The sequence below is a fragment of the Anomaloglossus baeobatrachus genome, chromosome 6, assembly GCF_048569485.1.
Source record: "Anomaloglossus baeobatrachus isolate aAnoBae1 chromosome 6, aAnoBae1.hap1, whole genome shotgun sequence".
NCBI lineage: Eukaryota > Metazoa > Chordata > Amphibia > Anura > Aromobatidae > Anomaloglossus > Anomaloglossus baeobatrachus.
In genome coordinates, this window is record NC_134358.1 from 162,931,832 (window position 1) to 162,949,288 (window position 17,457).

The 17,457-nt window shown below is 42.2% G+C and overlaps 1 protein-coding gene across 3 annotated transcripts in view; it reads right to left on the minus strand.

The window, feature by feature from the left end:
• Window positions 1-17,457, minus strand: part of OSBPL1A (oxysterol binding protein like 1A) — a 316,689-nt gene that overhangs the window by 114,627 nt on the left and 184,605 nt on the right. For all 3 annotated transcript variants that reach the window (XM_075353345.1, XM_075353346.1, XM_075353347.1), the window contains one exon: window positions 5,630-5,795. In XM_075353345.1, the coding sequence (XP_075209460.1) occupies window positions 5,630-5,795 (166 nt within the window). The remainder of the gene's footprint in view (window positions 1-5,629; window positions 5,796-17,457) is intronic.

Consider the following 17,457-nt stretch of genomic DNA (forward strand, 5'->3'; position numbering starts at 1 on the left):
AAGGAAAATTGGAAAAAATAATAATTTTTAATGTTAAAATAGGAGTCCGTCTTCTAATCATGGGGTGTCCTAATAAATAGCGCACCAGGGCGACACAGCGGTGGCGGTAAAGTGGCTCAAGAAGCTGGGTCGGCAATGCTGTGGGCTCAGAGGATGGGGGTGTCCGCGGCTCAGGAGGGTGACAGGACAGAGGGTCAGCGATACTGTGGCTCGGGGTGTCGTGGCTCAGGAGGGTCTGCAATACTGGGGGCTCTGAGGTGTTGAGCCTGCTGGCGGTTGACTAGATAGACTTCAAGAAAATGGCCGTGGAAGCGGCTCATGCGCAGATTGAGATCTCAGCCATCCGAAATCTCAATCTGCACATGTGCTGTGATAGTGGCCATTTGCTTGAACTATCACGTCAACCGCTGGCATCCTCAACAGAGCCCACAGCCCACCAGCAGACTCAATGGCATCACCCCCGAGCCACAGTATAGCAGACCCTCTGTCCTGTGACCACGCTAACCTGATAAGCTTTATCAGTATTATAAGACACAGCCTCTTTCCCCTCCAGTTTTGGGGGAAAAAATTGCGTCATAATTCAGAGGTGGAACCCTCAATCGAGTATAAACCGAAAGGGGCTTTTTCAGCATAAAAAATGTGCTGAAAAAGTCAACTTATAAACGAGTATATACAGTAAGTGGTATTTTAAGAATCTGCCAAAAACATCTCCATAAGCAAAAGTTGTCGAGGAGAAAAAAAAAAAAAAAAAAGACAAAGACAAAGCTTAAAGAAGAAAGACAACTTAAAAGTATACAAAGAACTAAATAGTTTTCAAAGCCAGCTTACCCGTACACTCCTGTGTGTGGATTCCAGTATCAATCCAGAAGATAGTCCGCACGGAAAACCAGAGCAGGAGCCAGCCACGGGAAATCCAAATGAAAAAACTTTACAACTCCAGCGGACAAATTTGAGGATGCAGATATATATTAAAAATTGTTTTGCATTTGCAAATCTTTATTTTGAAAAACGTCCATAAAATTGGAGCCACACTTCTGGGCGGTGAAGGAAAGAGATTAGGAGTGGTAGCCTGCTTGGACTACGCGTTTCGGCGTACAAGCGCCTTCTACATGGTCTAACGCGTAGTCCAAGCAGGCTACCACCTCATAATCTCTTTCCTTCACCGCCCAGAAGTGTGGCTCCAATTTTATGGAAGTTTTTCAAAATAAAGATTTGCAAATGCAAAAATTTTTTTAATATATATCTGCATCCTCAAATTTGTCCGCTGGAGTTATAAAGTTTTTTCAACTTAAAAGTATGGTGCAAATCCAACACAAAAAAATAAGGTAATTACTAAAGTCACTGATAAAGAAAACATTACTGGATAAATAACGAGGAATCGGGGCCTAAATACTTTGTGCTATTTCGGACAATTTGCTATAATGTAGGACTAGTGTTGACGATCAAGGTCAGGGGGATTTTAAGGCCATCTAATAGGGGTTTAATACAATTAAGTATAAAATTGTTTGCTTGTATATATGATTTTAATGGTTAGTAAATACAGATTTCAATATCAGGACTTTTGTGGAATATTGCTTCACTGCAGAAAGGTGCCCGAAGCACAGGCAGCATGAATAAAAGTCCAGCTCTGTCATTTCCGACAGGTAGGTTTTAAACTCTGAAACGCTGCGGCTTCATACACTTAAGCCACGCAAGCCAAGAGGAGCCTGCTGACAAGTCCAAAGGGCTAGTGCCCAGCGGCTTCTCTCTGCCCTGCTCCACAAGACTGACAGCTCCCTTCCGATACCCACAAATACGAAGAGACCGGTCATTCCAGAGGAGAGGGGCAGTGAGAAACTGCCGATGACCGGCCTCTTGAACGTTTTTCCCTGGCTGGCGTTCAAATGGATACTGCAGCACTTTGGAGTAAAAATACTTGCCGGTTTTGTTCATACTGCCCATGGTACAGGGACCATGAATCAGATAGATCAGATCTATTATTACTCCATTATTAAAAAAACCTTCCCTTGATCCGTCCTGCACAAGCAACTACAGACCAGTCTCCAATCTCTCCTTCATCTCTAAACTCTTGGAGCGCCTGGTCTACTCTCGTCTCACCCGCTACCTTTCCACTCACTCTCTTCTAGATCCTTTACAGTCTGGCTTCCGCCCTTTACACTCAACAGAAACTGCCCTTGTCAAAGTGACCAATGACCTATTGACAGCAAAACGTAACGGTGACCACTCTGCTTATTCTTCTTGACCTTTCTGCAGCCTTCGACACTGTTGACCACCATCTCCTTCTCTCTATGCTCCATTCTATCGGCCTAAAGGACACTGTTCTTTCCTGGTTCTCTTCCTATCTTTCTGGACGCTCATTCAGCGTATCATTTGCTGGCTCCACATCCTCTCCTCTCCCTCTCACTGTTAGGGTCCCTCAAGGTTCAGTCCTTGGCCCTCTTCTGTTCTCCCTCTACACTGCCCCAATTGGACAGACCATCAGCAGATTTGGCTTTCAGTACCATCTTTATGCTGATGACACACAGCTATATACCTCCTCCCCTGAGCTCACCCCCGCTGTACTACAGAACACAAGCAACTGCCTGACTGCAGTTTGCAATATCATGTCTGCTCTCTATCTGAAACTTAACCTTTCCAAAACGAACTTCTGCTTTTCCCTCCATCTCCCAACCTTCCTAAACCTGACATCTCCCTCTCTGTGTGTGGCACAACGATAAGTCCTAGGCTGCAGGCCTGCTGTCTGGGTGTTATACTTGACACTGATCTCTCCTTCACCTCCCACATACAATCTCTTGCCCGCGCCTGCCGCTTGCACCTCAAGAACATCGCTAGAATCCGCCCCTTTCTCACAATGGAAACGACAAAAACCCTCACCGTAGCCCTGATCCACTCTCGCCTTGACTACTGTAACTCTCTATTAATTGGTCTCCCCCTAACTAGACTCTCCCCTCTACAGTCCATCCTTAATGCAGCAGCCAGGGTCACCTATCTGGCTAACCGCTACTCGGATGCCTCTGCTCTTTGCCAGTCATTGCACTGGCTGCCCATATATCACAGGATCCAATTCAAACTGCTTGTTCTCACCCACAAAGATCTCCACAGTGCAGCACCCTCCTACATCTCCACCCTCCTCTCTGTCTATCATCCCACCCGTTCTCTACGCTCTGCAAATGACTTTCGACTAACATCCACACTAATTCGAACCTCCCACTCCCGAATCCAAGACTTCTTCCGAGCTGCACCAAACCTCTGGAACGCTCTACCCCAAGAAGTTAGGACAAATCACAACTTACTCAGCTTCAGACGCTCCCTAAAAACGCATCTTTTTAGGGTGGCCTATCACACTCCCTAGCCAAACTAATTTCACCTAATCCCTCTACAACTTCTCAGAACATAACCCCACGTCAAACTCCATGGCACCCAAATGCATCTCAAGGCTCTGGCCAACTGGTCCAGGAAACCATTATCTATCCCCCATGAGCTGGCTGGATTGTCATTTTAAATAAGCACTTGTACCTTGCCCCTCCCCCCATCTCATTGTAGATTGTAAGCTCTCACGAGCAGGGTTGCCATTTTTCCTTTTAAATATTGTATCCTCTATAATTGTTACTTGTTTGTATAGGTTTATGTATATGATATGTATATGTTGCTCCTGAATTGTAAAGCGCTGCGGAATATGTTGGCGCTATAGAAATAAAGATTATTATTATTACAGATGTCAGGTTCCCTTTACTCTGTTACCAATCCCTTTTAAAAATAATTAAAGTCTCCTATATTTACCACTGATTAGTGTCCCCTCTAAATTTAAAAAGAGGTTCTTCAGCAGCAGTGTGCATTATACTGTCCCAGTTGCTGCATAACAAGATTATAGACACTTCAGCACTTCAGCTATTGTAGACCATCCTAGAATAGAGATTAACCCTCGTCTGATACCCATGGTGTTCGACAAGGGGTAAAGAAAGCTTTGGACAGGGAGGGGAAAATTGGACAGGAGGCTACCCCTTATTTTTCCAAAACAGGTTCCACAGTAGCTGGGATTGTACAGTGTAATACTAGTAGTAGACTACGTTCGGGTGTCCACCTGCAGAAACGTATATGCCCGAAAATGGTGCAAGACTGAGCACAAGCTGACTCCAATCTGCTCCATTATAGTCAATGACGCCGCAGTCAGCGCTTTATTTCAGCTGTATGTATCTCCGGCACCATACAGACAAGCTCTCTGCACAGCGACACCAATAGTAGCCGCATCACAGGCCAGCAGCTGGCATCGGCATATGTCAGCGGCTGCCATCAGTATGGCTGTGCAGAGAGCTTGTCTGCGCGCCACCGACGATACATTCAACTGAAATAAAGTGCCAAAGGCGTCGCCCCCCTGCATTGGCGACAATGGTCAGGGTGGTCCACGGACCTGCTGGCTGCAAGAAACAGAAAAGAGGGCACCGAAAAACAGGTGGAATCTTTTTTTTTTTTTTTTTTTTTAAATATACTTGTGTATATGAAGAAGGCAGATTAGGGGAAAATACTACAGAATGAGACCTTGATACAACAAGGGGACTAGGAAAAGGGAACATTACTACCAGGGGCAAGATGGGCACATTACTAAAGGATAGGGACAAGGATGGACACATTACTATAAGAAGGGGACCAGGATGGGTGCATTACTACAAGAAGGGATCCAGAATGGGGCATGGTAGTACACATTAGGGGACCAGGATGGAGCATATTACTACAGGATGGGGACAAGCATGGGCACATTACTACAAGATGGGGACAAGGATGGGGCATATTACTACAAGATGAGGACCAGGAAGGGAGCACTACTACAAGATGTTGGCCAAAATCACTATATGGTTCAAATTGTAAAATGATCGTACTTACAAGAAAGGGATAAAAATGTAAAAAAAATAAATGTAGAAAAAAAAATTTCAATATAAAAAGCACGACTTTGTTTTATCATTAAAAATGCTTTTTTATAGATCAACTAAAATAAACAAAAAAGTGCATGTTTGTCATCATCATATCATCCATAACGACCCAAGCTAGAAAACCATACCATAGCCTATACGATGAATGTTATTTAAAAAAAAACAAATGAAAAAATGTAAAAAAATAAAAAATGGTACGTATATCAATCACTAAAAATGTCACTTTGTCCTGGAAAGAATGTGGCTTCGCAAACTAAATTTTTTTTTACTATGTGTGGCTCATATACCCAGCTGATTTTGATACCCCTGTTCTAGATTATCAAATGTCACAATAAAAAGGAGTGTAGTTCTATACCACTAGATGCCAATATGGTCCCTAGACATCATCAACAAACCTCATAAATGATACAATTCCAGGGCATATACAAAAAATCTGCAATTTTAAATTCATGGTTAAATAATACAAATCACTTTCCTCTGAATCAATTTGTGAAGCTCGTTTCCATAATGGGGAAACAATAAAAGGTTTTCAGTAAGGTTATTGGCATTTCTTTATTTTTAATCACTATATCCAGATCTCAAAGTGGAACCAAACTGCACACTGACCGTGCACAATAAATGCATTTAAAAGAATAAAAAAAAAAAAAATCTAACCTAGTAAGTCAGATAAAAAAAAGAAAAAAAAAGGATTTCAAGAAGTATACCTGAGACGGCATCATAGAATTCATCCTCGCTGAGAATACTGTGGTGCGGGGGGCTTCCATTAACAAGAGACTGCTCTAATTCGTGGTGTTCTGTAGCCAAAGTCTGTAACGCCTCTGATAAGATCTTACTTTTCTCTTGCTCGTGTTCTAGTTTCAGATTTCTCGCCTATATTGGAGTAAGAACATTCCTGCATTAGTTCATTACCTGTAAGGTACATGAAGGTGACAGAAGAAGTAACGTAAAAGACTACATCAGCGAGTGCACAGAGAGAAGGACTATCCTGCCGTCTGGCACTGCCCCGGTCACCCAACACCCCCCTTCCCATACCATTAAGATGTGCTATTGTTTTGTGTTACTGTAAAAGGAAATTTTCTTATTAGAGACAGAAATGAAATGGAGAACACGTTGTATGCGCAGGCAGTGTACCGTACAACACAATGGGCATGTGGTGACTTTTTCCCCCCACCCCACAATTTCTTTTTCTAGCCATTACTAAGATTAGTTTTGGGGTTCACTCACAAAGTGCTATCCGATGTTTTATTAGTTAGTCCTCAGCCCAATGTTATACTATTGGGCAGTGCCGACAAGCATTTGTTTTCTCATCCTGATTCAGCATAAGAAAAAAAAAATCACTGCATGCTGCAATTGGCTGAATATATTGGACAGAGGGCATCCATACAAGTCTGCATCTGTATATCATGCGTCTGCATTTGGATGTCATCTGAGTGCAGTCCGAAATTCCTTTCTCCATCTTTCCTCACCTGCACTCCGATTCTCGATTGCAAGAGAATTGGAGCATAGTGAATGCACTCTGCTCACACTTCGAGCCGAGTGTCATGTTTATAATGCATCCGATTCTTTTGCATGATAGAAATGTCAGTGGGAGCGATCCCTAAATCTGTAAAAGGCTCATGTAAAATATTGTAAGAGAACAGAATAAATTTTGTTCTTATAGTGTCCATCTTGTCTTTTAGCGAATGACGTCATAGATTTAATCTAGCACTGATGGGAGGGGATGTTTCACATTTCTGTTCATACCCCTAGTGCGCTTATTGATGCATAGTTCACAGGGAACTTATCTCTTGTCTGTGACCCTATATAAACTGGTCCCATCTACTAATAAATAAGAATTCTTTGAGTACATAATACTAAGCAAGTGTGCTGTATTGATTTTCCGAGCGCTCGTAAAACAAATCTTATTAATTTGGAGTTCAAAAAGGCATAGAAGGAGTTCATTTAGCTCACACTATGAACGCTGCATGTATGAGCTGGAATTTGTATTCAGTGAATACTCTAAAATATGAGAACTGCGGAAATATCAATGACATGAAAAACCATGGCTGAACCTAAAAACACTATGCACGAAAGGTTGCCTTTGTTGAAACTTAGCTTAAATTTATTTGCTTATATAAAGAGCATTAATCCCACGGCACTTTACAGACATTATCACTGTCCCCATTGGGGCTCACAATCTAAATTCCCCATCAGTTTTCCGAGTATGAAAAAGAACGGAGTACCAGGAGGAACACAGAGAACATACAAAATCCCTGCAGATGTTGGTCTTACTGGGACTCATTCTCATGGTTTTAATATAAATTTGTATAGGTGTATGTAAAACAGCGTCACCACATTTTTTAATGTATATTGATTAATCTAATATATAAAGCTCAGTGTGTGTGTGTGTGTGTGTGTGTGTGTGTGTGTGTGTGTGTGTGTGTGTGTGTGTGTGTGTGTGTGTGTGTGTTAAAGAAATTCGCACTGTCGCATTTACAATCACGAAATTTTGCACAGACTCCTCATGTGACTCAGGGAACGTCATAGACTATGTTTTGACGGGAAAATTTAACCCCGCGCTTTAGTTACTCTCCAAAATCCTGCCTCCATTAAACTGAATGGAGGTGGGAGCTACAGGCTATTAATAGCAACTGTCAGTGGTTGCTATAGGAACAAAATAAACTGTTAGTATAAGAAGCTTATGTGTGAGGTAATATGATGTCGGTGGGGAGATGGATAGAGAGACATAAAAGAGACAGCCCGGGCAAAGAGAGACAGCCCGGGCAAAGAGAGACAGCCCGGGCAAAGAGAGACAGCCCGGGCAAAGAGAGACAGCCCGGGCAAAGAGAGACAGCCCGGGCAAAGAGAGACAGCCCGGGCAAAGAGAGACAGCCCGGGCAAAGAGAGACAGCCCGGGCAAAGAGAGACAGCCCTGGAAAAGAGACAGACAAAAGACAGACAGGGAAAGAGAGAGACAGACAGACACACAGAGACAGACACAGAGATAGAGAGAGACAGACAGATACAGAGATGGAGACAGATCGACTGATACAAATACAGACAGAGGATAGAAACCGACAGAAACAGACACAAACAGACAAGGAAAGAGACACAGACAGACAGCGACTGGGAGAGAGACAGAGACAGTTACTATCCCGGGCAACGCCAGGGTACTACAGCTGGTTGCTTTATATAAAGCAACTGAACTAAAAGCCACATTCTAATTAACAGTCTGGCATTTAGGGACAGTATTTTGTGGATTTCATATAAAATAAAACAAAGTAAAGTCATATCTTGCTACATTGGACTACGTATGCATTGTTTCTATGGGAAAATCTTTCATAACCTTGAAAGTCCATAGGCACCGTACACTTTTGTGTACAACAGCACAAGGTAACTGCTGGGTACATTAGTCCTCCTAATACACTTCTCACATTGAAACTGCTACAGCAAGATGGAACAGTCAAGGAATACTGGAAATCAGAGGATTGATAGATATGTTATTGAACGGATGATCAAAAAAAAAAAAATGGAAACAAAGTTTTCTATTTATTCATGATTGATTGTGACTGCCCCACACAGAAATACATGCACTTGATGGCTCTCTACAAAAGACTATATATACCCAACGACCAGAACCAAAGCCTACTTATAATACAGAAAATAAGGCGATACTAGCTTTTAAATAGCAATCCCCTAATGGTGCACACAGATAGTCAGATAATCTGGAACGATGATCTATGTAAACACAACGGTGATGACTCATTTACAGGAGCAATGCCCCAACAGTATACGGGAAACTTGGCCGCATCTCCATTGTAATATATTGGAGGAGTTAGGATTTCCTTTAACGCTTTATTTTCATCTGATGAGCTGTAGAGCATCTGGTATTGATGTGTGGACACCGATATTTCTGTTTAGGTTGTTAGTACGTGCCATTTGAAGTTAACAAACGCAAATTGTTTTGTTAATGTGTTTTCATATAAAAGTGGTAAAGCGATGCGGTCAGATGATTCCTGATGCCTCCCTCCCTGCATCTTCCAGTCTCAGATGACTATTCTCCCTGCACCAGCCAGGATGGAACGCTTGCTAGGATATAATGCTATACAGCGACACCATCGCAGTCTATAAAACACACACTAGTCCCGGACACTATGAAGAGCTTACAGAAAGAGGTGGTCTTCTGGATTACGGTATTGGGATTACCTGGTCTACATGGCTATGATCTCTTCACATATCATTACTACTAGAGAACCCGAAAATCTGCCCGGATGCCGAACCCCATATAAAAATCTATCAGGTAGAAAGGGTCAGGGGGTCTGCAAACAGGACAGTTAGGCCATGTTCACATAGGGCTTTTTTGGTGCATTTTTTAGCTGCAGATTTGCCTTGGTTTTATGTAAATCCATGCTAATAAAACACTGCTTTTTACAGCACCAGCCAAGTCTATGAGATTTATGAAATCACACACACACACACACACACACACACACACACTTTGTCCTGTTTTGCCAAATACCTGCGTTTTTGCTGCAGATTTCATAGAATGAGCATGTCAATTCTTTGCAGTGTTTTTTTCATTGACAACACATTTTGTAGATGGCTGGGGGCTGCAGCCATCTGCTTCATCTGTGCTGGGTGTCACTTTATGGGGGGAATCTACAACATGCTTGTTACACGACTATATAGGAATGCAGACAGCATGTGTGATTCCAACCAATCACATACGCTTTCACACAAGTGGGGGCGCGGTCTGACTACAACCAATCACAGACACCAAGGCTGATGGGGTGTGTGTGTGTGTGTGGGGGGGGAAAGCAGTGACTATGTATGAGAGATAATGAACAGATCTGGAACATACACATACATACCACACACATGCATACATATACTAATTACTACACATTTCTATTGAGACCTTTGCACGTTCAAATACAGTGAAACATTCCCATCTCCATCACTTTATACAGGCCAGATTTACAATATAACCATAGGTTGTGCATACTTAAAATGGTTTCATTATTATCATTAACAAGTATCCAATTTAAAAAAAAAAAAAAGCAAAAAAACCCTTCACATCACAGTGATATATTAGAATTCTTGATTGGTGCGGGTCCTCACCAAATCACTGAAACAAAAAGGGTGTGTAAGAATTAAGACGAGAAATTATTTCCTTGAGTAGATGGGATTAGTTGAAGTCTTTCTACAGGTTTGTCTTTAGCTCTCATTGGAGAGAGGCTGTGGTGGGGAGGGAAATTAGCTGTAGGGGCACAGTGGTTTGCCGGGTGCTTCTGCCTCTCCATGTCAGCAATTAGTGAGGGTCTCAGCACCCAGAATACCACTCATTTTCGGACAAGTCACTTTTTTTCTGAGCAACTATGGTGCTACAACACTATACTAATTATACTCAGTGTGAGCACTTTAAACTGGGAAAGGATAGGTCTGAGAACTATACATAACCATATATAACTTACTAGCTGTACTACCCAGCTTCGCCCGGGTTAATAACTGCTGTTAACAAAATAGAATGTATTAACAAAAATGTATTCTGCACACAAAAACCAGAAAACAAATAGAAATGTAATTATTAAAAGGCAAAAACTAAGCTAATAGAAGCATTTCACAACATATATTTCAACACCACAGATATTCCACACAGATTTAACTAAATTGGCCAAGTAATGTGCTCCGTCTGGCTCTTTCCCCGTCTGTCTCTGTCTTTTTCACAGTTTGTCTCTGTCTGTCTGTCTGTCTCTCTGTCTCTCTCTATCCATCTCCCCACCGACACCTTATTACCTCACATATAAGCTTCTTATACTATGAATGTCTTTTGTTCCTATAGCAACCAATCACCGCTCCTACTAAACCTGTAGTTCCAGGCTCCATTTACTTTAATGAAGACATGTTTTTTGGAGAGTAACTATAAAGCGCGGGGTTAAATTTTCCAGTCAAAACGTAGTCTACGACGTTCCCTGGGTCACATGAGGTGTCTGTGCAAAGTTTTGTGATTGTACATGTGACGGTGTGGATACACTTTTCGTTTCACTTTTTCCCCATTATGTAGGTAGGGGCAAAATTGATTGGTAAATTAGAACGCGTGGGGTTAAAATTTCACCTCACAACATAGCCTATGACGCTCTCTGGGTCCAGACGTGTGAGTGTGCAAAATTTTGTGGCTGTAGCTGCGACGGTGTAGATGCCAATCCCGGACATACACACACCCACCCACCCCTTTATATATTAGATCTGTCCTGCATTTCTGCTTTTCATTGGAAATAATCATCTACACAGGGCAAGAAGACATCAGTACTCAATTTTATACCATAAAACTACAGGAGTACAGTATACACCCGGCCAGAAGGCCCTATACAATAGGTCATTATGGAGCGGTCGTGTAACATTATTTGCTGTGCAGACGCCATCAGATCAAGAATAGTGCTAGGCAAAGTGATGATACCAAGGAGGTACTAGAGAAGACTGCACATTTCCCAAAAGTACACACGGAATGGGACTGTAGACTGAGATTGATCAGCACTGTGCAATAATTCTTCATACAGTGCCAGGGGAAGATGAGCCTTTCGGTCCCAAATAACAATTCATTATTTTTGACGAACAACGTCACAGTAAAATTTTTTTTTTTTTTTCCTTCTGAACATCACAAATAGGACATACCGTACTTATATAGTTGGTTACATACATGGTTAATTCATTAGTATTCTAGAAGTAGGCAAATACGGAAATGCATAATGACAAGACTTCGGTGAACTGAGCAAATGTACATCATAAGAGATAAGAACACTAATTGCCAGTCATCTGCTTCCATCATCAATGCATAAATGAATGTAGACTGATTAAACAACCATGCATAATCTACATCACAGCATTTCTTTCACTGATCAGACTATGAAGCATAGCACAATTATCACAGACCGCAAGGAAAGTTCTCTTCCTTAAATACATTAGGAACATATGGAGCACCCCTATTCATGAACAAGACCTATGTAAATAATCATTGCACAACACTACCAAGCTAGAGAGGGCTGCAAGGTAAGACAGAAGGAAGGTTGTTAAAATATAAAGTAGACATGTTTAATAGATGTTATCTATTATTTTTTTTAGTTTGTAAAGAGGTTTGCGTGAGAGTCATTAGGAATGCAGGCTTGGATGAGAGCAACATCGAAGTGAAGATCGGAGGTAAAAACATTGACAACCTATGATATGCAGATGCCATGACCATGCTGAAAGAGAACAAGAAGGATTTGGAGAAGATTATTTTACGGGATATGGGAGAGAGTGAGAAAAATTCAGTTTGTCTCCAAACATCAAGAAACAAAGATCATGACAACAACACAAACGGTTAATATCAATATCACGGTCAACAATCAGGAGATCGAAGTGGTCGACAATCACTTTTCCTCGGCTTCAAGATCAACTGCGATAGTGACTGCACACCTGATGTAAAACATATAGCACGTCGACGGGATGCAATAGTCGGGCATGAACAAGGTCTGGGAGAGCAGAGACATCACACTCACTACCAAATGCAGATAAGTCAACATAATCCTCTTCCCAATAGCAAAATGACCTAGACACTCAAGGTGGCTGAAAAGAAGAAAATTGATGTATTTGAACTTTGGTGCTGGAGAGACCTCTATGGATTTCAAAGACAGCGAGGAACACCAAAAGATATTTAAGATCAAGTCAAACCAAAACTATCACTGGAAGCTAAGATAACAAATAAAAATGTGCATATTTTGGCCACGTTACGTGGACTCAGTTGCTAGAGAAAAGACGTCCTACATAGATGCCACTCAGTGGCAGAAGAAAAGCACAACCAAGAACTTGCTTGATGAACAACATGAAGAGCAACATGAGATTGACCACTGTCCAACTGAATGAAACAACGCTGGATAGAACTCCCTGGAAAGCTGTAATCCAGAAAATGGATAAGAGTTGTACTCAATTGAGCGCATAGAGCGTAAAGAGGTTATCCAGCAAAGTTGCAAGAGGTGCCACGAACATGGCGCCCAATGGTGCATGGACTGAAGGTATTGTGCACCTGTCCTATTAAATAAAAATATGCTATATTCACAATGCTAAATACTTGTAGACACGTGATAAGTGGATAATGGGCACTTACTGTTGCAGACTTCACTGTCCCAATGGGAAACAAAAAGGAATTAAGATAACCCCTTTATTTTGTTCCATCTGCTCTAAATTCCCATGGTTATTAGGGAATATGATTGCAATGAAAGCATGTACTTGGCCTTCGATGTCTACTTGGTGGTGGGTATCAAACTAACATTCACATAGCAGCAGGGGCTCAAGGTTTCTTAGTACTAGAACATCAAATTGCCATCAACAGCTCAAGCTCCTTCCAAAGTACCTCCTAGTACACATGCACTCTGCCATCAATATGATTTGAAGGTGAGCAGTTACATAACCTACCATCATAGCCATGGCAGAACTGAGGCCTTTGTCTGTACCCCAACAGCGCCCTGCCAGGGAAACCCAAGATTGTATTGCATCAATGGGACAAGGGGGGCCCCTCCCTATAAGCATCTAGATGCTGCAGTTGCTTTTGACCACTTCATCTAAGGAGTTACAAAATTGGATTGGAGTGATCACTGATTTTTGTCACTGAAGCGGTATGACGACTGTATATTTTAGAAGGCAAATTTAACATCGGCATCCCTGTGCTGTCTCTCCTCCTTCACCCAGGAAGGACAACCATACACTACTCTCGGTTCAGCATGGCCCTCCCCGATGTCCTCCCCATGGCTTGCGGCCTACAGTTGGGAGCACGCATGCACATGCATGTGCACTGCCTCTTAAAAAGGGCAGTGTGCTTGACCCCTTCACCCCCGGCGATTTTAATTTTTGTTTTCGCTCCCCTTCTTCGAAGAGCCGTAACATTTTTACTTTTCAATCAATCTTGCCATATGATGGCTTGTTTCGTGTGGGATTAGTTGTAGTTTTAAATTAAAGCATGAGTTTTAACATATAGTGTACTAGAAAACGGAAAACAAAATTGCAAGTGGGGAAAAATTGCAAAAAAAAAGTGCGATTGCACAACTGTTTTTGGGGTATTTTATTCACAGTGTTCACTAAATGGTAAAACTGATGTATTGTTGTGATACCTCAGGTCGGTATGAGTTTCCAGATACCAAACATGTACAGGTTTACGTTTATCTAAGGGGTTAAAAAAAAAGTTTGTACAAAAAAGTGGTGCACTTTTTGAGCTATTTTCCACGACCTGTAGCGTTCTCATTTTTCGGGATATGGGGCTCAGTGATGGCTTATTTTTTGCGTCTCGAACTCACGTTTTGAAATGGTACCATTTGTGCGCAGATGGTATCTTTTGATCATCTATTATTGCATTTTGTACAAAATTTGTGACGATCAAAAATACTTAATTTGGCATTTGGAATTTTTTTGCCGCTATGCGATTTACCGATCAGGTTAATTGATTTTATGTTTTGATAGATCGGGCATTTCCCAAATGTGTGTATATTTTTTTATCATCTGTTTAATTTTCAATAGGGCAAATGGGGGGCGATTTCAACTTTTAGATTTTTTAAAAAACATTTAAAACTTTTTTTTATTTTACTAGTCCCTCTAGGGGACTATAAGGATCAGCAGTCTGATTGCTTGTTAATTTCTGTTGATTAGAGCTGCACAGGTCTGATCAGCAGAAATGCTGCATTCCTGTTACAGCTTCTGCTTTGCCAGCTGTAACAGGAGTTACATGATGATAGCGACAGGAGTCATCACATGACTATTGCAACCACCGTCTCCCCACGATACGGTCACAGGGAGGGGCGATTTCCCCACCATGGCCATATAAATCGCGCAAACGCATTTTGACAGCGCAATCTAAGGGGTTAACAGGAGCGGGTGGGTCACGGATCTAGCCGTGCCTGTAAGCCACACGTCTGCTGTTCAAATCAGCAGACTTGTGCAGGGATTGCCGCTGGCTCAACACAGTAGCCTGCGGCGATTATCTCTTCATTATTTAAGATGTACCTGTATGTCCTCGGCTGTGAAGGGATTAATCTAGAAATGCCTCCAGCTTATGGCTGAGAGGCACTAGGCACTTAAGGTATCTTCCACCTTAGGGAGGTGCCTGAGCAACATTGTTTCCGGTCAGTCCTTTACCTGCTATTTAGTCATCAGGTCCCTGAACATGTATCCTGCCAGCCCGAAACCATATCTGTCCTGCCTGTCTGAACCCGAACCTAATCTGCCTGCCCGAATCCAAAAACTGTCCTCTCAGTGCGAACCCTTGCCTGGCCAACCAGCCATCATCCCATTCCAGCTCTCCTGTCAGAACCAGCTGTCCAGTCTTAACTGCCTGCGAGTCTGAACCCTGTGCCTGCGTCCCTCAATGCTGGGGTCAGCTGCTGCAGTCCAACAGGAACTGTTACACAATACAGGGACTGCCCTCGAGTGGTACATGGTGTCTACTGGCAGCCAAGTCCACCTCACCATCAGAGGCTCTGGGTGAATACCCAGAAGACACTTAACCACACCGCTCAAGGGTAAGCCTGGTCTGTGGTGCATTGGGTCTTCATGCACATGCATGACAGCAAATTCTATCACTACATATAATGCTTTTCCATTTGTAGTAGGAAATCAATTTTGTAGTATCTTTACATCCTTCGGAAAGATTGGGTTAACTATAAACAAACATATGCTTGCCAAAATATTATGCAATTATTATTTTCAACTTAAAAGCCGCAGCTAGTAAATGGCAACAGAAGTTTACTATTAGGTGTACCCAATATATTCAGTGTGCTACTCAAGGCAATACCACCTTGGCAAATATTAGCGATTTTCGGCACTGTAAAAAGAGTGTTTGGATCTGTTCAGCTTTTGTTATACTAATTCGGCATATGCTCCAAATGTGGCCATATGGTCACAAGGACCCAGAATATGCCAAAAGAGTGAACTCATGGCACCTGCCATGGTTTAGTAGCCAATATATAACTTTTGACACAATAAAAAAAAATGTGAACAAGAACTAGTAGAAAATGTATTTATGAAAGGTTGCCAATACTGGTTACGGTGTTTACTATAGCCATGTGTCCCTGGATTTGCAATCATTTTTAGAAGCCCTTTAAAAGAGGGCGGAGGTTGCCCCGTAAGAGGATGTAAAGAGATAGGCTCAGAAGATCCTTTATTAGCTTGGTCAGAGACATGCTAACAGAGTATCTCTCACTATGTTGGACGCAGCCTTTCCATGTTGTTAAGGGGGCCATAAATTTACAGTGATGCAATCTAATTATGCATCTATCTTAACCCGTCAGCATCCACATCATGAGTCATTTGTTAGTAGCATGCATACTATTCTTCCATACAGACCAGAGAAATGTACACAAATCTGCATAGAAAATTTGACTACTTTTATTGCGGAAGGTAAGACACAATTAAAGGAATCAGTTGGCTAGGAGCCAAGAATACGTAACATGTCTCCTATTGGGTAAACCGTAAAATAGCTTATTCTGTAGCTAGTGACCCGTTTTTACTGCCAGCCAAAGAGAAATGGCAGGCCTTTGACACAGAACTGCCCCTACACACTCCATACCAGCCACAGAATAGAGGGAGAGTTGGGAGGTCAGGGTAGAGTAAAAAGCAAGGGCATGAGAGTCTTCCCCTCTTATTGTTCAGTGTCAGACACACCCCAGCAGGGACCACTAAGTTGAGACCGTATGAAATTCTGTTTAGAAGTACCCCCAGATACTTTAACTAAACTTTTCTCCTCCAGATCCAACCAGATCTAGATCTTTTGCACTCTCTCTGTTGCTCACTCTCTCTTCTCAATCTTTCTCTCTCTCTTCCTCTCTGTTCTCTCTCTTTCTTTCTTACAAAGATCCATGCATCCCACTACAAAAGATGTCGGACATGGGACCAGGAGATGGCTGTCTTCCCTCTTCTACCCGATACTTTGTGCCAAGAAGATGATATCCAAGCCTGTGGACCAGAAGATGATTGTGCATCCCACCTTTGATGATGTCCCACCATTACCATCTGAGGACTGAGGAATATGAGACTCAGTGAAACCAACCCTGATAAATATGAGCTTATGAGAGGACTACCACCACTTTCCCCCCTTCCTGAATAACGTATGCCAGCGTGGAACATAGCCATGAGGACAGTAAAGAAGATACGGTCAGGATCTGACTTCCTATGCATAGTCTTTTGGGTGGGGAGATTCATCCACAAGGGATGGGTTATCTCATATGTGAGTGAGGTAACCATCGGCATTAAGACAGATCAATAGACTCCAAAAAAAGTAAGGACAGACTTTTGGCCATCTCCAAACGGGGGAATGTTATGGACAAGATTATGAACTATTATGAGTATTAAGAGTTATATGAAGATATCCAAAAACCAGGATTTAACACTAGAAGTCCCAGAAATTTCAAGGTCCCCCCTGAAGTCCCGAAAGAGGGTCAAATGACCCTTGGTCCAAACTGAATAGAACTAACTAGAAACTAAATGGCTAAACTCAATGGAAAACAACAACCTCCTGTGGTGCGACAGTAATGGC